This window comes from Gossypium hirsutum, chromosome D09, assembly GCF_007990345.1.
Source record: "Gossypium hirsutum isolate 1008001.06 chromosome D09, Gossypium_hirsutum_v2.1, whole genome shotgun sequence".
Lineage (NCBI taxonomy): Eukaryota > Viridiplantae > Streptophyta > Magnoliopsida > Malvales > Malvaceae > Gossypium > Gossypium hirsutum.
The window spans coordinates 50,044,248-50,056,855 of NC_053445.1; the positions used below are offsets into that span (position 1 = coordinate 50,044,248).

General features: G+C 32.5%; 2 protein-coding genes across 6 annotated transcripts; one reads left to right on the top strand and one right to left on the bottom strand.

The window, feature by feature from the left end:
• Window positions 1-346: 346 nt before the first annotated feature.
• Window positions 347-4,152, bottom strand: LOC107890602 (dual specificity protein phosphatase 1). Of its 4 annotated transcripts, none has more exons than XM_041101223.1 (6): window positions 4,072-4,152; window positions 3,302-3,447; window positions 3,070-3,205; window positions 1,825-1,945; window positions 1,364-1,509; window positions 347-706 (listed from the first exon to the last, which is right to left on the bottom strand). In XM_041101223.1, exons 2-6 carry the CDS (start codon window positions 3,407-3,409, stop codon window positions 687-689), a joined length of 531 nt encoding a protein of 176 aa, XP_040957157.1. In that variant the 5' UTR covers window positions 3,410-3,447; window positions 4,072-4,152; the 3' UTR covers window positions 347-686. The 4 variants fall into 4 exon arrangements, with proteins under 4 accessions (XP_040957157.1, XP_040957159.1, XP_040957156.1 ...); XM_041101225.1 differs by having other exon boundaries at window positions 347-571; window positions 4,018-4,132; XM_041101222.1 differs by having other exon boundaries at window positions 4,018-4,132.
• A 4,214-nt stretch (window positions 4,153-8,366) lies between these two features.
• Window positions 8,367-11,066, top strand: LOC107890601 (guanylate kinase 3, chloroplastic). Of its 2 annotated transcripts, XR_001682000.2 has the most exons (3): window positions 8,399-9,472; window positions 9,623-9,643; window positions 10,694-11,066. XR_001682000.2 is itself a non-coding variant. In XM_016815109.2 (2 exons), the coding sequence occupies exon 1, from the start codon at window positions 8,578-8,580 to the stop codon at window positions 9,430-9,432; it is 855 nt and encodes a 284-aa protein (XP_016670598.2). In that variant the 5' UTR covers window positions 8,367-8,577; the 3' UTR covers window positions 9,433-9,472; window positions 10,694-11,066. The 2 variants fall into 2 exon arrangements, 1 of the variants encoding a protein (XP_016670598.2); XM_016815109.2 differs by lacking the exon at window positions 9,623-9,643 and having other exon boundaries at window positions 8,367-9,472.
• The last annotated feature ends 1,542 nt before the right edge of the window (window positions 11,067-12,608 follow it).

A 12,608-nucleotide genomic window follows, 5' to 3' on the forward strand; every position in this document is an offset into this window, starting at 1 on the left:
CAATATAAAAATAAATTGATGTATTTATTTCTTTAAATGTGTATGGTTGAATCAAAATTAAAATTTTATGAATACATGTAAACCACAATCCAAATTCCATGTACGTAATTGAACTAAGTTAAATTTCATATATCAAATTATACATTAAATCAAACTTCAATTTTAAAATTTTTCACCTTTACAATTATATGTAATTTGTCTTAAATGTATTCATGGTATTATTTTTATGTAGATTTTAACACATTCATGTATTTGTACTATAGCTTGTGCCATTGCTTTCCATTTATAGGAAAAACAATTTTCTAAAGAAACCTAAATAATTTTAATTATTTGGAACTAAAAAAAATAATACAAATTAAATTTTCTTACAATTTATAAAATAAATAAAATTCAAATTCATAAATTAACGTTTCCCAAGACCCATCCTTTGCAAATTTTATTTCAACATTGAAAAAGAAACAAAAATTATTATAAAGGAGACTCCTCCTTACAGCCTGTTCAGGTTAAATGCCAATGGGAGCTTGATATATCCAATCTGCAAAGTGGTGGCTGATCAGCTATCGCCACCAACCTGCAACAGCAAGCCTTAAATAAAATCTACATGATATGTTGATCATATATCAATATCTTTGCCTAACTGACTGTTTCTCTACAAGATGAAGCAGCTTTTCTTCATTCATGATCTTTCATTTGTTCTTTGTTGGCTCTGCAGCATCGCCGGTGGAAATAAAACAAGGGAGCCGTTCAGTTAATGCAAAAATTGAACATGCAATAAAAGAAATGCATAGGCAAAACGATTACGAACTGGACAATGAATGATAGGAATTCAACTGGCAATACTAACATTGTTATTTATAAATGCAGCTCCACGAAGTAAGCCATGGAGATTTCTAAACACAATCTACATTATTAAGCCTTTAAAGATCCCATTTAAAAGCATATATAGTTGGAATAACCAATTTCATCAAGGCCTGTTTTAGCACTGCGTTGGCACAGTTTTTAAGGTAAAAAATTTGCTTTACACCGCAAATGCAATGGTAAACGGTAAAAACATTTTATTATTTTTAACATAATACTTCTTTGACATTCCAATTCCTTGCAACAATTTTTCACAATAATGTAGAACAGTTCAAAAGTTTTTAAACCCCATATTTAACCATACTTTTTAAACACACTTATATTCCAATGAAAAATTTTCCTAACCCAAGCTTTTCCCAGCAGCATGATATGTATCAAAAGCTTCATTTCGGGGACTGATGCATGATTATACAGGGTCATGTTTGTATGTGTGATGGTACTTTTGCATCAAGGGGTTAATATAAAGATGTCTGTATTTATCTAGAAAAATAATATTAAGACTAACCTTGAAGAGATTTTTCAAACTCTTTCAATTGCTGGATGAAACCAGGATTAGGAGATGCCAGTGGTCGTTTGCTCCTCACATGTTCCAAGGCCTGTGAAAGGCTCATACCATGCTTTTTCATTAAATAGGCAACAACGATAGTCACACTGCATGACAACAATTTCAGCACTCAAAATGACTCATCTGAGAAAAAAAAAATCTAGAAATGCTTTAAGCATCTAACAATTTAAAGAACCAAGGTGAAGCTCGAAAGAATATCCTTTTAAAATGTGTTGTTTAAGCATGGGAAGGAGGGAAAAACCTTTAATATTATTTTCTCTCAAGTAACAGACAGAAAATAGAGGTTTTTATAACCTCCGTTCTCAAGAGTTCCAATTTCTATCTTACTTGTTTTCAGACTTATTTCTTTCTATTGCTGCTGTTTTCAAACTAAACCACACCAAGATCACTAGAAACATTACCTTCTTGATTTTCCAACGAAGCAGTGAACCAATACACCACCACCTTCTCTTTTTGCTTCATCAATGAAATTGAAGCATTCATCAAAATACTGACTTAAGTTTGTGTCTTCTTTGTCCAAGACTGTCTCGAAGAGAAAAAGAAAGGTTTTAGAGTAACCATTAAATGCCACTTTTGGATGCACAATAGGGCTTAAAACATTAATAAGCATAAGAACCTCTAAGGTACTATAAGTACTTATTCTATGGATGGTAGAAATCATAATGCTGCAGAGGAAGCACAGAAAAAAGACTAGAGAAAATCATTATATAACAAAAGGTACAAACCTGGTAGAAATTGATAAAACATGAAGGGAGCTCAGGGGATGCTTGAGCATATGGAGCAGACAGCTTAATTTGTGGAGATTAGCATGCAATTGTAACTTAAAGATAACTTGTCACATTCCTAGTTTTTCTTTTTTTGGCCAATGCCACAATCTTAGACTTAGGGTGGGTTTGGATGGGCGATTGGGTGCGGTGCGGTGCGTTTAGCTTACTTTTTGTCTCACGCTACAGTATCGCTACAGTATCTAATCTCACCGCCACCGCTGTTTTTACACTAACCGCAGGTAAACGCACCGCCCATCCAAACTCACACTTAGTTAGAAACTCATAAATGGAGGAAATATGCTATTTGAGGGGTTAAATTAACTAGGACTTTATTTTATATTTAATGGGTTTAATTGTAACTTCTATGGATAGTTATATATTCAGGATAGTTCAAAAAATTTATATTGACTAGCATTTTACTTCTTTCCCAAATATTATGATTTTAGGCTTATATTTGGCATTTAGCAGTTTCTTAGTGTATTTCTTACTCTGTTGATTCCTTTCCGATGTTCTCTATATTTCTTTTGTTTCCTCCCAATTTTGTCTGCTCCTCACACATTATTATCAGTCAATTTCAGATTTTCCCAATAATCTATCCCTTCTCCTTACTTATCTTACATCACTTGTTTTGAAACACACAACATTTTGCAAAGCTAAAGCCTTATCCTACATCACTCGTTTTGAAACAAAAAATTGCTGCAAAGCTAAAGTATGCATTAGGTGACAACTCGATTTTCGCCTAGGTACTGAACAAATGCACAACTTTAAACATCAGCAGACAGGTGAAGTTACAATGCCTAGAAATTCACAGCATGGAAAGTTCAAGCTTTATGATATGTTAGTTCAATTATAAAACCTGATAAAGGAGAGCATTCCCACCTGGTATAACTTTGTACACGAAGTCATTGGTATGTACAGGTTTCAGGGAACTAGCCACAGTTAAGATGTGCGTGATATTTAAACTTTTAAGTGCATCAATATTATTAGCAGCTGCAATAGAACCCAAAAAGAGACCCTGAGAAAATCAAAAGCCAAAACAATGAAAACATTCAGAAATAAATCGCATGAATAATCGAAATAACAGAGCAGACAAGGAAACCGAGTCTATTACCTCTTCTATTTCACATGGAACGGTGTCTTCTCTGAAAGTTCGTGTGAAGTTTATAACTCGCAAAAGAGCTGCTATTTGATTTCGCATAGAATCATCAATCTGACTCATTGCGATAAAATCTTCTTCTTTAAATGATTCTCCTTCAACTTCAAAATAGGCATAAAACAACCATAAATTGCATGTTCCAATAACCTTAACTAGAATAGGCATTTAGAGAATGTAAGGGAACATACTCAAAGATGCAGCAAGTTAAACAGCAGCAACATGTCGTTTTCATATACAATTGCAATTACAAAAAATTTCTGAATCAAAATCAATAAATGATTTTGTGAAAGGAATTCATTAACCAATATGAGAAATGTTTCCAAAAGACACCACTCAAATTAATATTTTCAAATTTATAAGTCGAGAAAAAAGAATCCCTAAGAAATGGAAATTTTTAGGATGTGGAAAACCAACGGCAAAAGCAGATTATGCATTTTACATGAAAAACAAAAATGATTCCGGTGAAAACAGCAAGACAGGTAATTCAAGAAACCAAATTCATCATCAGAGCTTCCCCCACCCCCTCCAAAAAAAATTAATATAACATCATTCAGATTATCAAAATCCACATCAACTTTCAAGGGCTGTTCCCATTTCCAAAATGATAATAATAAGATTAAGTGCATCGAATATAATTTTTTTTCTTATTGAAAATAATTAGAATACTTTACCTGTAAAGATTCCCTGGGAATTACGAGGAAATAGCAAGAAAAAATGGTGATTACCTGAAAGAAATAGATGGGAGAAATTCCGAAAGAAAGTCGAATGAAGATCGCTTGGCTGGGATCACCTAAAACGGTGCGTTTGGCGTAAAATTATTTATTTTCCATATTTAAATAATATTTTTATTAGAAACTACAGTCACAAAATTATCTCACTTAACTAAAAAAATTCTAAAATTTGTTTTTTTTGCTCACTCAGCTTTTAAGTGGCTCCTTTTAGTTAGTATAATAATAATTTTAGTCCAAAAATTTTAAATTTTTTTCAATTTGACCTGGGTTCTATATAAAAATTATAAAAAAACCTTAAAAATTATTAAAAATTAAAAAATTCTATATATAAAATCTAAAAAAATAAAATCTCCAAAATGTTGTTTTAGTTGGTATAATAACACTTATATACGTATAAATTAGCAACGAGGTAAATTTCGACCTTAGCTTTTAAGTTGGACACTTGACCACATATTTACCATAGCTTTTATCCGAGATATGCGCGTAAAAATAAACAAATTCGCACGTTGAATAAAGTATACTCAATGGTGCTAACATAAATCGAATTAAACTATAACATAATAAAATCAAATATACAACTATTTAATAAGATTATTTATAATAACAACAACCATTTTAAGAATAACATTATTGATATGTATACATTTGGAAATTATTTAACCATTAATGGCTTCATATCATGTAATATCCCGAAAATTACTACATTAAGAAAGTAAGATAATATCCTTGATATAGTAAAATAAGAAAATAAAGTGATAAAAAGGGTAATATTGAGTTATGTCAACATTGGGAAGTATATTATGACATATTAATTCAAGAAAAGATTAAATTGCAAAAGTGAGAAAAGTTTCGTTGTCCAAGTGTAAATACTCAAAATTTGAGGGGTTCAAGTGTAAATACAAAAAATTTGAAGGACCAATAGTGTCAATATTTTAAGGGTGGAATAATCTAGATACTAAGGAAAATGAATGAATTAGGACCAAATTAAAAAGGTGAAGAATTTTAAGGGACTAAATTATAATTTTACCAAATTAAGTGATGACTCAATGATGGAATTTCAAAAGATTATGAAGGGCAAAATGGTCAAATAGAGAGAGAGAGAGAGAATTCTAGAAGGTAATGATGATGTTTGTGATATTTTTAATTAATTAATTAGATAAATGTTATTTAATTAATATTTTATTAAGATTTTTAGTATTATTTTATTATTAAATGATTAATATAAAAGGGAGGAAAGATGATGAAAAAATTATCAACTTTTCATGCAACCAACGTTAGAAGAGAGGAGAAGAAAGAAAGTTTTTCTTTCTTTACAATTTAGTCCTTTCACTAAAAATTCATTATTTTCACCTAGAAATCAAAAGAATTTCCATAGCTTCCAAGAGAGAAAAATAATAAGGAGGCAATGGGGAGCTAGAATGTCAAGTTAGATTCAAGAAATAGAAGCTGGAGGAGAGAGAAAATCAAGTTAAATATTGAAATCAATAGTACAAGATAAGAACATCAAGATTTTAATATATTTTTAAGTTTGTTATTGTTGAAAAAGCATGGAAATGATGTTATAGTAGAGTTTTCTTAAATAAAGTCTTATGTTCTTGATATATTAGTGAAGGGAAATAAGTGAAAATGATGGGAAATATTATAGAGAAAGGGAATTAGGGAGTTATAAACTTAGTAATCAACATCTTGTACTAAAACAATTTTGGATAGCAGCAGTAGGTTAACTTTAAAAAATCACCATAAATTGTGGAAATCGAATTAGAGGATGAAAAAAATATGGAATTAAAGCTTATTAAGTCTAGTTTCTCATAGAAGAAACGGTGTAAGTAATGAAATTTTAATTCATGATATATAATAAATTTTGTGAGACAAGGTCAGAATGAATTTGGGTTCCCCTGTTCTGACTTTGGAAAATCATCAAAAATTGAATAAAAATAATTATAGGATTAAATTTATATGCTTAAAATCCTTAATGAGTCTATTTTCAATAGAAACAAACGGAAAAATCATCCAAATTCTTTAAAAAGATATAATTAATTTTTAGTGAAGAGGGGTTGGAACTGTCAAACAGTGAAAAAAGGGAACTTTAAAGAATAAACTGTACTTATTGGCTAGACCAAAAATTCTGAAAATATTAGGGTAAGAAGATATGTGAGTCTAGTTTCATATGAATTTAGCGGATATTAATTTGGAGTTCCGTAGCTCAAGATATAAATAATTTAGTGACTATAACTCAAGTGGACAACTTTGAATTAATATATAAATAAATGGTGGAATTATAGATAATGTTACATATAAGTATATTATACATTAAGGATGTGGAATGGAGAGGAGGAGGAGGAAAATAAATGATTATTCAACTAGCATGAATTCTCATTAAAAATGACCAATTTGTATGTTTTAGGTTCAAGGACTAAATTGAATAAAAGTAATATTTTAAGGGTAAATTGGTAAAAATGTCAAAAAGTGACCAAATTGCATGAAATGAATTGTTTTATTATTTAAATTAATAAATTGAATGAGATTTTAATTTATATCAAGATTGGGTGGAAATTCGAGAAAAATAGAAAATTACCAAAATGTCCCTGAATTTTGGTATTTCTGCAATTTAGCCTGGTAAGTTCGTGTAACTTGAATTATATTCTTAGATGATTGAAATATATATTGGATTGAGAAATTGATTTGAATTGTGAACATGAGAAATTGTGAATTGAATGAAATGGAAATGAAGCTTTGAATTACATGAGTAAATATAGGGTCTCGTAGGTCCTATTTGTTATGAATATAATATTTCGAGGATATGTTGTAAAGAATTATAAAAGCACATTAATAATCTAAAGGTTTTAATTCGGATGAAATTTTATAACTCGGTTTAATATGTATGCAAATGTATGTCTTCTAGTAATACCTCGTACCCTATTCCGGCGTCGAATACGGGTAAGGGGTGTTACAATGTGACATCGCCAGCTTCGGTCATAACGTTTAGACTGAGTTTGGGGTGTTACATATCATTCATCATTAAATCATATTTTTGTCAACATTTGCTTGCTTTCATGTAACTTAGTTTCAATGCACTCTTAGGGCATTTGCATTTAACTTATCATGTCCTAATCATGTTGTATATTAACATTAATATCTCATTTGAGTTACATATATGATCAACATGTCATTTTTACATTTTAATCCATATTAATCAAATCTGATATAAGAATGGATACACAGATCAGTCCAACATCATATCGAAGTGCTAATCGGGTATAAATGCACCGATCCCACCAATCACACTAGAATACGCTTGTACCCCCAATGTATTTGAGATGGTGATACATTCTTGACCCTAGGATATTAGAGAACTATCACAATATATACACACATAGCGTTGAGTCTCACACCTATCAATACAAACCCAATGGCATGCCAACTATACATGTAACTCTATCTGACAATGTTAATAGAGCAATATCTCGTTATTAAGTATCGTATATCATCAAGCAAACATATACAATTACAATCAATCCAATAAATTATCATAATTCACATATTCAGGTATTGTATAAAGCCGTCGATGAATAACTTCGGTGGCAACCCCTGAGCCTCAACAGTCCTCTTTTAGCAAAAGGCTCTTTGAACATGAAAAGCCTCCATGGAGGCCACCTGTTTAACAGTTGAGCAATCAAACACCACCACTACTAAACCGCCTTTGTCATTCCATTCGTCGGCCAATTTTCGAGCTTGGGGAGGATCGTTTTTTTGGAATAATAATGCTTGGCCTCGGATAGGCTTTTCCCATGCACAGTAGAGGCTTTCTAAGTGGCGTCAACTTTGCGCTTGGCTCATTTTTGAACTATGTCAGTAGCTCAAGCTCGAAGACTAGTCCATTTGCTATACGGATAACAACATTTGTCTTTGTGAGTCCATGTTGGCTCCTGTTTTAATTGTATGATGTATACGAGGATTCACATTTATTGTTTCAGGTTTGCAGTGACAATTCCATCAATAGGAAAGCAACGTGGATCGATGAAGATTCATTCCAACAAAGTGATTGATAGTTGCTAGCTATTACATGGGCTTAAACCCTCTCCTCTGCTCCCTCCCAATGTTCAATGATGGAGGCTTTTAATTCGAGTGTCGAATCCTTATGAACTACCAAATTAGGGCTTTAAGTTGATTGGCTATTAGAGCCTTATTTTGTTGTGGTCAGAGCTTTAGCTCTAGTTTATCATACCAAACTTGTTACAAATTTGTCTGACTTCAAATTAAGTACAACCAATAAAATTTGAAATTAAATTATTTCTAACCAACTTACCTTAAAACTATCCCAAGTTCTAAACACATCCAATCCACCTCGAAAACGCCAGACGCACGAAAGTCAATCCAAGCCTTAGAATGCCCAAATTGTTTCAAAATGCCCAATACCAACAATAAAAACTTCTTTGGATTCTGATTTTTCTCATCACCTTCTTGGATCCAAGTCTTAACTAAACCCCTCCAAAATCCCTCATGTTTCGTAGATTCTGCACCTCTCTCTTTCACGCCAAACAGCTCCCACTTCCCCTCCCCTTCCCCTTCCCCCTAAAACCCACTTTTTCAACACCCCGAACTCTTCCCAAAGGACTCTTTTTCACTTCCGCCATCAAAATGGCTGATACCCAGAAGTTCCGTTCTTTTCCCTCCCTTGAAAAAGCCTCAAAACCAGAGTTACTTCGTGCTTTGGAGTCTTCTTTAGGAATATCTTTCAGCTCTGACTCTATTTGCCCCTCCCCAAATCCTTTAATCATTGTTATAAGTGGTCCGAGTGGGGTAGGCAAAGATGCAGTCATCAAAAGATTGAGAGAAGTTAGGGAGAATCTTCATTTTGTTGTTACTGCTACAAGCAGAGGAATGAGACCTGGTGAAGTTAATGGTAAGGATTACTTTTTTGTGTCAAAGGATGAGTTTTTATCAATGGTTGAAAAAGATGAGCTTTTGGAGTATGCTTTAGTTTATGGGGATTATAAAGGAATACCCAAGAAGCAAATAAGGGATTTTATGGCAAAAGGGTGTGATATTGTGTTGAGAGTGGACATTCAAGGAGCTGAAACATTAAGGAAGGCTCTTGGGGATTCTGGGGTGTTCATTTTTCTGGTGGCTGAGAGTGAGCTTGCTCTTGTTGAGAGGCTGATCGATAGGAAGACTGAGAGTGAGGAGGAATTGCTTGTTAGGATTGCTACTGCTAGAGAAGAGGTGAAGCGTGTTAAGAGATTTGATTATGTTGTTGTTAATGCTAAAGGGAAGCTTGAGGAGGCTGTAGATTTGGTGGGGTCTATCATTGATGCTGAGAAGGCTAAGGTTAGGCAAAGGGAGCCAATCATTTGAGGTTTTTCTTGTGAAGGGTTCTCGGTTTGGTATTTTTGAGGTAGTTTTTTATTTGTTTGTCTAACTTTGTGTTATTGGGAATTTGTTAATTTGAATAAAGACTAGTTACTTGTTTCATGATGATACTAGATTAGGGATTATTTCTATTTTTTAAAGTGCATGATGCTGAGATAGATATTGTTGGGTGCAGGATAACTATGCATTTAAGCAGGTATTGAATCGTGAGCTTATTATACTGTGAAGAATTGCATTTTTGGCTAGAGTTTTCTTTGTTCATTGTTACATCTAGACGATTTTAGAGGAAACAGCCTAAAACTTTTAGTGTTCGTGTTCCGCTTAACATGTCTTTTGAAGCCTTGTCATCTTTAGTTCCATCGTTTATGCCAGGGGGAGACCTGGTCATCCATGTACTTTTTGGTATATTCTCATATGTCATAACCATGTTTAAGATATTATATATTTATATATCTTTTTCTATGATAGTAATTCGTTTTATATAATTTTTTATGTTTGCTTATTTGTGTCATGTTGGTGCTGTTTTTTCATGTCGTATTTTTGCTATTTTTCTAGTGCGTAATCTTATCATGTCCAAAGTTGCACTCTCTAGAGTGCACAATTTTGTGGTCACTAGCTTGTTTTATCGGGACTTTTAAGCGTCTATGCTGAAAATTTCAGTTCTTATGTTGTTAATTAGCTGATAGAATGATACTAGATCTATTATGTCGGAGTTATATCTGGCTATCCTCTTCTGGATTAAGATCTTTGTAGCCAACTTGATATTAAAAAGTTCAAATTCAAGTTGTTATAAGGTTTTTATGAGGTGAATTTCTTGTCGGAGTTGAATTGCTGTTTATGTTACCTGGACTCATGGGTATGTGTCTAATATGGTCGTGCTCAAGTTTTTCCATGTTTTCTGTATGTGGAGGGTCATACTCTAATATATACCCAAATACATGTAGGACACAAGTCTGGGATATGAGTCCAGATTAAAAAACTACTTTCAACAATCTAGTAATTATCAATTGCTTTTCCTTTAGCTTATCTTTTCACATTTAACTGCATGATTGAATTTTTGCTATGCATTCACTGAATGTGTTGTTGCTGACTCAATGTTTTCCTTCATCTCAATAAAGTATATCAGTTTAATCATGTGTTAACGCATACAACTTTCTAAAGGTTGCACACTTTTGAAAGAATGGTGTGGGTGGTTGAATTAAGTGATTCAAGTCAATAAAATATAACATTACTCTGGATTCTGCAGTTGAGTGTTACGGCACCGTTTTGAACTTAGCCCTTTCCTCGTCACCTGACAAGAATGCTGAATGACACAATTGAACACAGTCCACAGCCTGATTTCCCTTTTCCTGATTGTGCTGTTAGATGGTACTGGTTTTCTTTTTCTCTATATGAATTTCTTGCTTTGGTCTTCTTTTAACCTCTTGTTTTCATTTGGAGCTGCATTTGAAGTGATTGTATCAACGATGCACTTCTCATTTCCCTCTTGCACTCTGTTAAGTAACAAATCACTCCTGCTGTTGGTTGATTTCATGTGTTTTTCCATATTCTCAAATGATAACTCATCATTGTTTGGACTTTGAGACATCAATGATATCAAGACAGGTTATTTTGAGTCATTAACTTTGTATTTTGTGGATTCTCACCCAAATCTAAACCTACATTACTCAAACTCGGTATGGTTAGAAATTTTTTAAAGTTTTTCATGTATTCAGGATCCTTGGAGGTCATATCCTTGTATTCATACGCCTGATATAAGTATGAGATACATGTACTTAAGAAAAAAAGAGCCAAAGCAGCATAGGTGGGAAACTAAGATTCTGTCAAGTTTCTTACTTTGATCCTGTCTCTTTGCTGTTTGTCTCTCTCTCTTAAAAGGGATGTATCTTGGATTATTAGTAACTCGCTCTTTTTCTCTGGTTTCTCATAAATCTCAATTGGGTGATAATTTAACTTTAAATATTCCATATACAAGAGACTATCCAACATATATTAATGCTTAAAGTTTTCTTTTTCATCATCAGGTTTTCCTAAACATTACCAGTGGAAACAAGAAATTGGGTTCGATAATTCTAATTGAAGTGGTAAAGGGATTTATAAGTGAACCACAAGACGTTACTTATAAAAAGAAAAATTAAAAATTAGTTTTTATTTTTTTTTATTTTCAAGATTTATATTAATGTACTGTTACACTAACAATCAATTATGTGATGCCATTTTTCAAAAATTTTAATTAACTGTTAAACTATCAATATATAAGTTTATATATTATAATGTATCAAATACAAATGTTGTGTTATTTACGGACAGTTAGTGGACCAAACACGAATTGATATGCAAAATAGAAGAAACACACGATAAAATAAAATCTAGCCAACAACTTCCCTGGAAATATGACGGAAAGACAATAGAGAAAGTACCATATTTGAGCCGCAGAGAAGTTATGAGAATAGAGAAAGCAATGCAGAGTATGTCTCTTCAACAATGGTGGTTGGAGAACCAGAAAATAAACTGACACTCTTTGCTCCCGTGCTTTCAATCATTGAGAAAGTCAACAGTAGTTCCATTTCTAATGCGGGAGAAATAACAGCAGTGAGTAGATGATAAATCACAAGTTGGAAGATGGAATCATACAACTCAGACATGGAGAAACAATATCCTTTAAAGCCTTGTTATATAGATTTTTTTCATGTTTATATTTTCACATTGTGTTCGTGTTATTTTTCCGTATTGTGTCGTGTAGCCGTATTGCTCTATCTCTAGAGCACATGTGGTTACTAGCTTGTTTTATAGACCAAGTGAACTTTTAAGTGTTTATGCTAAAATTTTCACTTGTTAACTAGCTGATAGAATGATACTTGATCTTTTATTGTTTTATATTTTCCACCTTTTATTCTCTCTATATAAGCACCATACATCTATTACAGCCAATCTCTTTTATAAAATTACTGCTACTCTGGTTTAATAAAGATACAAATTATTCACCACAAGTTGTTTACATTTGTAGCTGCTGATTTAATTATGAATTAATAAAAAAAACTAGAATGATTATTGCTTTCTTGTAAAAAAGTAAACACCCACCTGTCATCGTGCTATTGGATTAAACAAAGAACAAACAAATAGTCGGGCACAAGGGACTTTAGAGAAATCATTGGCCCTAA

Excerpts from the sequence above, each read along its gene's own strand:
- LOC107890601 (XM_016815109.2), top strand. The coding sequence starts at position 8,578 with ATGTTTCGTAGATTCTGCACCTCTCTCTTTCACGCCAAACAGCTCCCA.
- LOC107890602 (XM_041101223.1), bottom strand. The coding sequence starts at position 3,409 with ATGAGTCAGATTGATGATTCTATGCGAAATCAAATAGCAGCTCTTTTG. Across the intron at positions 3,206-3,301 it reads TTCCATGTGAAATAGAAGAG|GGTCTCTTTTTGGGTTCTAT; the intron begins GTAATAGACTCG and ends TGATTTTCTCAG. Across the intron at positions 1,510-1,824 it reads TTCGTTGGAAAATCAAGAAG|TGTGACTATCGTTGTTGCCT; the intron begins GTAATGTTTCTA and ends GTTGTCATGCAG.